A 10,766-nucleotide genomic window follows, 5' to 3' on the forward strand; every position below is an offset into this window, starting at 1 on the left:
CGCAATGTGTGCATATTAGCCCTCTAAAGCTGCCACCAAATTAATTTCCATGATCCAAGGTTTTGCACCATCCTGGCTGGATTAATAAGGTTCAGTTAGAAAAGCTTTTGACCTCTGGATCATTACTTTTAAATTACTACTCTTTTTTTTAAAGTTCGTTTGTTTGTTTGCACGAAACTAGTTCTAGTCAATTTCAAAAATAATTGGGGCATTTAGATTTAGGTGCCTCAGTTTTAGATGATTGAGACTTAACAACAACTAAATTATAAAATGCTAACATGAGCAAAAATCAAAGTGCCTTTATTAAAATTTAAAATTGCAAATGTTTAATAATAATAGAAAAGAAGGGAAAATTTCTAATTTTTTGAAATAGCACTTGGGATGAAATGGTCCATATGCTTTACCTCATCGGCAAATTTAGTCCCCGTGTTATCAATTTGGTTAATTTAGTCCCTTTATTTGTATATTTTAGCAAATGTGGTCCTTTTCGTCCAAATTCTATTGAAACAGGAGGAACAAAAATATTTAAATTGATTATAAATATTCAAATTCAAATAATAATAAAAACTTAATTATTAAAAGACATGCTCTTGCATTCTGTAGCAAAGAAAGTTATTGAGTCAATCATATTTTCTTGCTGTAATCATCTTCCTTTTCCACCACCAGCACACAATGTGTACTTTTTGGAGTTGAAGTGGGTGTAGTGAGAGTAGCTATGGGTTTAGGAGATGGTTGAGGTCCCAGCGTGAAATTGAGGGTGACAAATTTTTTTATTTTTTATTAATTTCATTTTTAGATTGAATTTGGATATTTAATAATTAATTACAAATATATCCTTCTTTTTTCTTTTTTTTTCAGTTTTAACAAAATTTTGACGGAAAGGATCACATTTGTTAATATATACAAACACAGGGATTAAATTGGCCAAATTGATAACACGGGAATTAAATTGGCCAATAAGATAAAATACAAGGACCATTTTAACATTTAAAAGTTTTAGTTATGTGGATCCATTGGCGGACTTACACATGAGTAAGGAGGTGCAACTGCACCTCCCTAGTCGAAAAATCCTTTGAGGTGTTCGGAATAAGTGCCATATATGTAAAACCATAGTATTACAACTAATTAATAAACCTTGGGAAAACGATGGTGTGGATCCTCTGGAAATATTGCTTTCTTTATGGAATTTGGATGATTAGTTTGTTGGTTACTATTGGCACCACGTATCTTACATGCAAGTTTAATTTGCTGGTATGCCTCATCACCGGACAACACATCCCTTCTCAGCCTTGCTACGTGGCAGCAAATGGGGGCCGCTGACCCGACTTTCATACCGTAAGCAAATTTAAGGAAGTTACCGTTGCGTTGGCCCGCCTGACGGAGCCCAAAAATTTTAAAAACTAGCCGTTGCAACTTGCAATTGCACTACTTTCGTTGATTTTCTCAATCCCCAAGTCTATTTCTTCCCACGAAACGTAAAAACCGCTTTTTGATCGGAAAGTTCACAATTTTTCTTTCCTGCCTATTGGAATTGGATAGAATCCTTACTGGGTTTGGACGTGCATAGTGTGATGGCTTCAAGAACTGCGACCAAAGACATTATCACTCTACGTGGTTCAGCGGCTATCGTCAGCGAGTTCTTCGGTAATTTTATTGTCTGTTGGATTTGATTGTCATTTGTCTTTGTTGGGCTTTGTTCGGTTTCTAAGAAATCTTTCGCTGATCTCTGTATTTCGTATTTCTTTGCAATTCCTCTTTCAGGATATTCAGCGAACAGGTAATGATCACACGGGATCTTGATCTTTGTTCTTGTGCTTTATGTTATCTTTTGGAGGTTTTCCCCTTTTGGCGACTTACTTCTTGGATCTTGAAATTAATTGTGGTTGGATACATGGGTTTTTTTCTTTTAGTATTCTGTACAATCGAGGAGTGTATCCTGAAGAAAGCTTTGTAAAGGTGAAGAAATATGGGCTGCCCATGTTGCTTACTCAAGATGAAGGCCTCAAATCCTTCATCGCCAACCTAACTGCTCAGCTTTCTGGTAAGTAATACCTATTTAGGGTTTTATCGTTTCGGGTCTGTTTGTGTCTAATTCTTAATTTAACAACTCAACTTTGAAAGTATGAAACGATTTATTCATCTGCACCAAATACAATTACATGGGTAGATTGAAATATGTTGTTCTTGGGTGACTGATATTTTATATTCTTCAATCTTGTAAAGAATGGCTGGAATCTGGCAAGTTACAGAGAGTTGTTCTGGTCATACTGAGCAAGGCGACTAATGAGGTTCTAGAGAGGTGGAACTTCAGCATTGAGACTGACAATGAGGTCGTTGAGAAGGGGTAATTCAATTCAACTTTGAATTTTTTTAACTGTGTCCCTCATGTTGCATACAGTTATCAATTTTTCAATTCTTTTCTAAATCTCTTCTCACTGTTTTGTTTGGTTTGATTGAAGGGAGTCGAGGGAAAAGAGTGACAAGGAAATCATGAGGGAGATTCAAGCAATCATGAGGCAGATTGCTTCAAGCATTACTTACTTGCCGTGCCTTGATGAAGCCTGTAAGAGCACACTCATTCATCCAATTGAAAAAAATGGATTTCTTTGACCTTGGTGTTTGTCAGGTTCATGTGTTCTGTTCTATTGTTTGCTTTAGGTGTGTTTGATGTTTTGGCGTACACGGATAAAGATCTTGCAGTCCCATTCACTTGGGTCGAGAGTGACCCCAAACTGATTGCAAATCCACAAATTGTGAAATTGCATTCCTTTGACACCAAGGCAAGTTCCAGAAATTGAATCCCATTTATTTAATCCATTTAGGAATCTCTTCACCATAAAAAAGGGAAATGGGTTAGGCTGCTGACAATATTTTTGTTTGCTGATCATGCAGATTCACAAGGTTGACACTCTAGTGTCCTACAAGAATGACGAATGGGATGAGCAGTAGCGGAAGGAGAGGGGAGGGGATATCCATGTTTGCTTGACTTTTGGAACTGTGAATCTTTTATTCACATTGGGTTAGAAAAATTAGTTGGAAAGAGGACGTTGACTTGATCTTATCAGTAAGATGTTTTCTGCCTTGGTGTTTGCTACCATTGGATGTTGTATAATTTGTACGTGGTGGGAGGAACTTGTGTTTGAGTTGTATTCATTTCATATAAGACAACTACCTAGCAGTTTTCATATACAAAAGGATCTTGTAGTTTCCGTATTCTTCAAAATGCACCACATAGATCACTTAATTCGCATGAATAACCATGCTTTAAAACAGAGATATCTGCAACTGTTTGATTATTTATGAAGAAATCAATGAACTTAAAACATTTTAAATGGTTTGATGGTGAGATTAAACCCCTCAAATAAATTCCTTACTCCAAACTCCTCATTGTAGAAACTCTTGATATTTAAAGATCGTTTATGAATTCCTTCACCATAATGTTCGGCCAAATAAAATGCATGAATAACCATGCTTTAAAACAGAGATATCTGCAACTGTTTGATTATTTATGAAGAAATCAATGAACTTAAAACATTTTAAATGGTTTGATGGTGAGATTAAACCCCTCAAATAAATTCCTTACTCCAAACTCCTCATTGTAGAAACTCTTGATATTTAAAGATCGTTTATGAATTCCTTCACCATAATGTTCGGCCAAATAAAATGGGCTGGCCTCAATTTGGTCTGGTATTTAAAGATCGTTTCTGCATTCATTCACCAAAATGTTCGGCCAAATATAATGGGCTCCCTCAGTTTGGGCTAGGAGAGTAGAACTAAGTTTGGGCTAGCATGAACCCCTAAAGTTCACAAAAGAAAAAAATATTTTGGCATGAAAAATCTGATTCCCTTTCCCTCTTGGAGAAAGTGGAATGGAATCACTCCCATTCCCTTTAGTAAACATGCCCTAAGACTTAACCATGGTCCCTCACCAGCAGAAGAAAAATAATACAGCGCCAATATTTAGTCGTAGAGAAACGGAAAATTCTCTCATTTTGGTCAAATCAGTGCACACAAAAGATACATTGTAATTAATAGAAAATAAAATGTTTAATCTGTCCAAAAATGAAGCATGGCAGAAACAAGAGAATCACGTATTTACACCCAAACGTAATTACTAGAAAAGGATATTTTTAATCTGTCCAAAAATGAGTTGTAGAAGGCTTGAAACTTCTTTATATTTTGAAAAGTACATATTTACAAACATCAAAGTCCAGGCCAGTATGTGCAATATTAAAATCTGTGCCTAAGTGCTTTGTCCTTGTCCTTGTTCTACCATAACATAAAGTGCAGCATTAAACATGACTTAACAATACGGATCATCCGCACTCACATTAAGAAGGAAACATGATAAAGACCTGGTTCCCTCAACTCACACCACGGTATATTGCACCAGGTCGAAGATCATCCATATTTTCAATATTTCTGTACCCATCAAACTCCCTCAGACATGACCACCCCCGGCGGGTCAGAAAATCACGATAATCATCTTCAGTGTAGAAAATCTTCTCCTCTGTATGTACTGGTATATGGTCTGACTCATCATAGAGGCACACTTTGATGGCCACCCCTGAAATTAGGACTCTAGCATCAAGTTTTTATTATAAAAGGGGGACCAGAACATTATTAATTTTTATGAAAATTCTATTAAATACTGTGAATAACATTTGCTACTTTTGTACCACTTTTTCATTTAGCTGGTGTCAAAGGAACGTTTTAAATCATTATGGCCATTACGAAACCTATACCTTCATCAAGATGAAGGGTGTAATTCCCCAGAGGCATGTCCCTGTCAAGACTGCGGACTATCTGGTCTTCATCCTCCAACCAGAAGGCACGTTTTGTTCTCAACCTAAAAGCAGACTTAATTGCCTCCTTAATGGCATCGGCAGTTCCATCAATACCAATCCTTCTAGTATAATCACCCCAAGTGACTAAAATGACTCTACCACATGATTGACCCTCCCCACCTGCCAAAAGGGCAAAAATAATTTTAAATAAGTTAACCATCTTACCAGTGACTCATCCTGAATAAGAAAAATGAAGATTTGAGTGCTACTCATCCGTACAAAACATTTGGAGCATAAACACTCAAGACATATGTTGAGAAAATTTCACAACTACAATTCAATTTAGTTTTCTTACCATTTCCCGGGGTTTCTCTCCAATTCCAAGGTGGAACTCCACTCGCTGTAACTGCATCAGCTGCAGTTATGGCAAGAGGATGACCATCATGATCCAAACGTCGTTCCAGATTGAGCGTTGGCCTCCCACTAGCTGCACACCAAGGAACTTAAGAGAGGACAGACACCTCTTTGAAAGAAATTGACTTTTAAAAAAAATATGATGAAGCAGAATATAGAAGTAACATGCAGAAGAGTTCATATTATCCTATTTTTCCTTACTCCTTGCACTTCAAGAACTTAGCATTTCCGGCCAAAAGGAAAGTAAAAAAGAGAATTGGTAATTGAATCATGAATTCTATCTATTATGCTAATATCCAACATTAGCCTTGAGATCAGCTATTTGAGATGCTTGTACCCGAATAAATTGTTCATTCCTCAAAAGATGACAAGTAATAAGTAATCATATTCTAACAGATTCTAACAGTGGTCATGAGTTATCTGGCAAACTAATAATTAGGTGATCAAATGGCATAAACATTAACCAGAATACAAAAATTCAGATTACATTAATAATACCTTCAACAGGTGCAAAAGAAATGCTTGCATCTTCAATACCTGCATGAGCAGAAAATCAGTCAAATGGTTGTTCTAATGTTATCAACACAACATAGATAAAGGATGGGTGGGGCAGAAGGACATCACTTATGAAACTAGGAGACAAGAAAGCAGCATTTTCAAAATAAAAAGACTGGAGAACAATAATGCACTGCTCAAGTGAAGGAAAAGAAAAGGAATGACTTGGAACATAAAAGGACATTCAAGTGAATCATGTACGAGAATCCCCATGCAGCATTTGATGCATAGGGAACGGGGACGGAACACTTCCTTCTAACAAGTGGCTGCGAGTTAGCAAGCAACCTTGACCTCTTGGCAGGAGGTTCGCTGCGCTGTAATAATAATTGGGCCATGAGAGACCTTATGGCAGGGCTCACCTGCGCTGCAGCCCACCCCAAATTAGACACAAAATGGACGAAACGTCTATGAAATTAAGGGAAGGGGAAGCGGGAAGGAAAACCCTCTAAGAACCAGTCCACCCAGGCCACCCCATCCCTAACCTTCCCCCACCACAAGGTCAGGGCCTACTCCGAGTTGCAATGCTGGTTGTTCCTGATAGGGAACATTAAAATAGCATAACTTAACTGCTTAGTATCCCCATGGTCAGTTAAAAAGCTAAACATGACAGGTTTTCTCCTAACTCCAAGACACGTGTAGTTATTTGATAAAATATGCACAACACACTGCAGAAAACGTAACAGGAAACGGTTTTTATACAGTCTGTAATGTGTCAGGAAAGACTGCCAGAGTACCATGAGAGGGGGGAAAAAACAACTAAGTCACAAAATAGTGTAACTACACAAGAAAACTTCCTCGTGTATAAGATTTGTTTTGTACGAAGCCATATCATCGATATTTTACAAAATACTATGCAACTCTCATGCATGTTCAACACTCTATAAAACCTAGCATATGACATCTCCATAATCAACAATTATAAGCAAAAGGACAAATTCAATGCTTTACCACATTAAGCTAGTACCTTATCCATCTTTTATTATATTATGCAATTGCAAATGGAGTACATTTCCAAAACAAGACCACTTGACAATCCAAATATTCTTTCTTGCTTCTTCTCTCATCTTTCTGTTCATTTAAGTTAAGCACTAGATTTAGGGAGACAATTGCTATTAAGTGCATTTCCAGTCTCAACATAAGTCTGCAACTGAGGAGAAATTGACTATTCACTAGGTTCCACTAATCTGTTAATCACCGTCCACTGGTTTATAAGATCATGACCCTAAGCCTACCCCAACTAGTATTCTAGATATCTAAGCAATAGGTCTGCAACATCCTCAAAAGTAACTTACCGTACGGTCCTGTTTTCCAGATAACATCAGATTACTTATTGAGATTTTTGTATCTTCTATTTATCTTTAACCACACTCCAAGATGTTCCCGTAGATTTATCATATCTGTGTCTAAACTAAATGCCCTTACTGCAGGAAGCACTCAAATCAGCAGTTTGAAGAGGATGACTTTATTATGGTAAAAAGGACTAGAAGTTTCCTCAGTTCTCAATGATCAATTGTTACAAACCTTTTATACTCCAAATCCCAAATAATACCCATTTCCAGATACAGAAACATTTATAAATTCAAAATACTAAAGGAAACCCTCTAAATTTAGCTTCTAATACATTAATATGGTACCCATCTCTTTTTCAGGGAAACAGGTAAGACTACAAAAATGGAAAACTAATGAAGACCAAAAATCCAGAAAAAGCAAATACCTTTGTCCGAGAATTGCATAAAAGAATCAACCTTTGGAGGTGTGGGACTTTTGTACTGCGCGTTCTTGTTTCGCTCTTTCAAAATCTCCTCAATCTCCTTGTAATATGACATCTTCGCTGACCCACTTCCCCTGTCATGGTGCTTAGCCTTTTTGAACTCTTTAAGCAAGTTTCTCCACTTGTCGGTGCACATAGTAGGAGACCGATCGAACCCTTTCTCTCTCATCTTAGCCGAAATCTGCTCCCACAAGTGCTTGTTAGACTTGGAAGTGTTAAACAAACCGTCCATTTCACGGCGCAGAGCTATCAAACTCCGAGTCTCGTCTTGGACCCAAGTCTCGGCTCGCTTCTTCGGGGCCTTAACTTCATGGTCCTCGCCGCTGCTGTCCCCCAAAAGCATCTGCTGCTGCTGCTGCTGCTGTGGTTGATGGTTGGGGTGATGAGTTTGAGATTGAGAGAGGTCGTCATTGGAAACCACCTCAATCATCATGTCTCGGCTGCCTTCCTCTTTGTAAAAATCGATTGCTCGAGGCTTTTCCGACAAGTACATGGTGGTTGGTGACTGGGTGTTGAAATTGAGAAACTGGGTTTACTCAAAATTGGGTCTTTAAATCCGTTGGGCGCGCGCTAGAAAGAGAGAGAGAGACTGTGAGACAGAGTTTGATTAGAAGGGGATGAGGTTCAAGAAGAAAGTGAGGGTCTCCATGAGCAGCAGCAGCAAGCCCATTATTAGAAGGTCTCTTGTGCTTTCTTCAGCGAGAAAGAGATGGAGACTTGGGCCTTGCTTAGGATTATTGCTTCCCTTTTGGCAGACGGAAGTTCGGGTTTTTAGCTCAGACAGAGAGCTAGAGAGAGAGAGCTAGAGAGAGAGAGCGTGAAGTAAAAGCTTTGCTTGTTATTAGCGAAGAAAGGAGAATGAACTCAGCTGGAACTCTCTCTCCTCTCTCTTCTACTGTGGTTAATGGGCTTTTAAAGTTAGTTACTTCTACTCAAAGTTCCACACTCTAAACGCTGCGTTTGGCAGCCGTTTTATACTTTTATAGTATCCTGTAAAGACGACAACGTTTTGAACTAGCTATAAACGACGTTGCATCTTGTAAAATGAAATGTTATCATTTGCTACCCGCCTTCTCTCTCTCTCTCTCTCTCTCTCTCTCTCTCTCTCATTGTGGAGTAGCAAAACCCTAGTAATGGTTGCCAGAAATTTGTGATAGATGAAGCTCCTTCAAATTTCTTCTTCTCATTCCGTTGCTTCTCTTAAATGTCTCCATGGAAGAGTGCCCTCTCATAATATCAAACCAGCTTCTGCTTCCTTCGCAACTCACAAAGTCGGAGTCTTTAATTCAAGCCGTCTCTCAGGTATAAAATCAAACACCTTTGGTCTCAATTTCCCCCCCCCATTTTTAAACCAAGGCATGCCAATGATGTGGGTTTTTTGTCACTCAAATTGAATTGGGAAAACTTAATATTGAGGCCTAAAGTTGTACGTTTGGGTTTTCTTTGTTTCCTCATTGAGCTGAGCCATCTGCATTTTTTTGTGTTCGAGCGTTTTACCACCCACATAGGGTTGGCATAATGCAGTAGTAGGAAAAGCATTGAATTTTAAGTTCCTTCTTTGATGGAAGGATCAATACTTGTCCTGAAGGAGGAAGAATAGAATATGCTTCCCTTTGAGTTTTATATTAAGGAGAAGATCATTGCCTGTTTGTGTACTGTTATATGTGTCCAACAGCTATTTTGCATTGTTTGTTAATTTTGTAAACAAATAGCTCAATATTTTGCATATGAAAATTTAAGGAGGTTTCTTCAACTAAACTTTCAAGCAGTGTGTGGCTTTTGCAGGACCTCTCGTCCAAACAAAGTGGCCATGGGCGCCATTGTCATATCAGCAACGAGCAATACCTGCTGCACCAGATTCTGCAGCTTTCACCAGAAAGCTGTAGAATTTCTATCTTCAAGGAAAATAGGTGCAAATGTGATTGTGAGACCTTTTTCCACATGCACCTCACCGGTGATCTCTCCAATTTTCCCTCTTGTCATGCGTCCCCCATCGTCCTTAGTGATGGCCACCCAGCTTTCACCATCTGATGCTCCCCAACGATCAGAGGAGTGGTTTGCTCTACGAAGGGACAAGCTCACCACAAGCACCTTCAGCACTGCCTTGGGATTTTGGAAAGGGAACCGTCGGCCGGAGCTCTGGCATGAGAAGGTATTTGAATCAGAGAAACAAATTGTGGAAGCTTCTAAAAGAGCCATGGAATGGGGCGTACTCAATGAAGAAGTGGCCATCGGCAAGTACAAAAGCATCACAGGTCGTGAAGTGGATTCATACGGATTTGCAACCCACACAGAGGAGCGACTTGGTTGGGTTGGCGCCTCCCCTGATGGTCTTCTTGATGGTCTTATCGATTGCTTTCAAGGCGGTGGGATACTGGAAGTGAAGTGTCCATATAACAAGGGCAAGCCTGAGAAGGGTCTGCCCTGGTCAACTATGCCGTTCTATTACATGCCTCAGGTGCAGGGTCAAATGGAGATAATGGACAGAGAGTGGGTTGATCTGTATTGCTGGACACCAAACGGAAGCACCATATTCCGTGTGTGCAGGGACCGTAGTTACTGGAACTTGATGCATGGAATTTTAAGGGAATTTTGGTGGGAAAATGTGATTCCTGCAAGGGAAGCTCTGTTGTTGGGGAAGGAAGAAGAGGCCAAGCAATATATCCCAACTTCTACGCACAAGCAAACAGGGCTTGCAATTGTTAAGAGCTTGAAGTTAGCCAGTGAGGCTAAGTTGTTGTGTAGAGAAATTGCAGGTCACGTTGAATTTTTCTAGTGATGATGAGCCTCAAAGTAAAAGGATGAGTAAAGCTTACCCTTCTCTTGTTGTCCCTCCCCTTGAGGCTTTAGATTGTAGTCCATTGGTTCCCAATGTATTTGTCAATTGAATTAGATCTCATGGTGTATTTATACAGTTCGAATGTTTTGATGCATAATATACTTTTGATCTGCAATCTTTGACTGCTTCATCTGCAACTTGCTTAGCCAAAAAAAAAAAAACGTGGTAAAACTTATGGTTCCTGATTTGCAGTGTGATTGTTAATGACATCACTTCACTGGTGCTTGAACTTATTACATGTAAAACCTAGTGCACCGAAGGTCCCAAGTTCGAATCCCCTAACCTCAATGTATTGTTTGTTATAAATAATACAAAAATGGAACTAAAAAAAACCATATTTGACTGCCTAAGAGGAGACGATGTGCATATCAGACAATAAGAATAAGAGACTCTCCAAAAA

The 10,766-nt window shown here is 38.9% G+C and overlaps 3 protein-coding genes across 5 annotated transcripts; 2 read left to right on the forward strand and 1 right to left on the reverse strand.

Annotated features, from left to right (window-relative positions):
• The first annotated feature begins 1,441 nt into the window (after nucleotides 1-1,441).
• On the forward strand, nucleotides 1,442-3,239 carry LOC117613242 (mitotic spindle checkpoint protein MAD2). The gene is made up of 7 exons (XM_034341869.1): nucleotides 1,442-1,644; nucleotides 1,762-1,777; nucleotides 1,911-2,041; nucleotides 2,224-2,344; nucleotides 2,460-2,563; nucleotides 2,659-2,780; nucleotides 2,893-3,239. Exons 1-7 carry the CDS (start codon nucleotides 1,572-1,574, stop codon nucleotides 2,947-2,949), a joined length of 624 nt encoding a protein of 207 aa, XP_034197760.1. The 5' UTR covers nucleotides 1,442-1,571; the 3' UTR covers nucleotides 2,950-3,239.
• Nucleotides 3,240-4,111: 872 nt separating this feature from the next.
• On the reverse strand, nucleotides 4,112-8,408 carry LOC117613243 (trihelix transcription factor GT-1-like). 2 transcript variants are annotated; one of them, XM_034341871.1, is made up of 5 exons: nucleotides 7,471-8,408; nucleotides 5,700-5,738; nucleotides 5,143-5,274; nucleotides 4,746-4,967; nucleotides 4,112-4,567 (listed from the first exon to the last, which is right to left on the reverse strand). In XM_034341871.1, the coding sequence occupies exons 1-5, from the start codon at nucleotides 8,018-8,020 to the stop codon at nucleotides 4,365-4,367; spliced, it is 1,146 nt and encodes a 381-aa protein (XP_034197762.1). In that variant the 5' UTR covers nucleotides 8,021-8,408; the 3' UTR covers nucleotides 4,112-4,364. The 2 variants fall into 2 exon arrangements, with proteins under 2 accessions (XP_034197762.1, XP_034197761.1); XM_034341870.1 differs by having other exon boundaries at nucleotides 5,143-5,289.
• A 184-nt stretch (nucleotides 8,409-8,592) lies between these two features.
• On the forward strand, nucleotides 8,593-10,448 carry LOC117613241. Of its 2 annotated transcripts, none has more exons than XM_034341866.1 (2): nucleotides 8,593-8,829; nucleotides 9,297-10,448. In XM_034341866.1, exons 1-2 carry the CDS (start codon nucleotides 8,685-8,687, stop codon nucleotides 10,301-10,303), a joined length of 1,152 nt encoding a protein of 383 aa, XP_034197757.1. In that variant the 5' UTR covers nucleotides 8,593-8,684; the 3' UTR covers nucleotides 10,304-10,448. The 2 variants fall into 2 exon arrangements, with proteins under 2 accessions (XP_034197757.1, XP_034197759.1); XM_034341868.1 differs by having other exon boundaries at nucleotides 8,616-8,829; nucleotides 9,313-10,448.
• The last annotated feature ends 318 nt before the right edge of the window (nucleotides 10,449-10,766 follow it).

This window comes from Prunus dulcis, unplaced genomic scaffold (assembly GCF_902201215.1).
Source record: "Prunus dulcis unplaced genomic scaffold, ALMONDv2, whole genome shotgun sequence".
In the NCBI taxonomy this organism is placed as follows: domain Eukaryota; kingdom Viridiplantae; phylum Streptophyta; class Magnoliopsida; order Rosales; family Rosaceae; genus Prunus; species Prunus dulcis.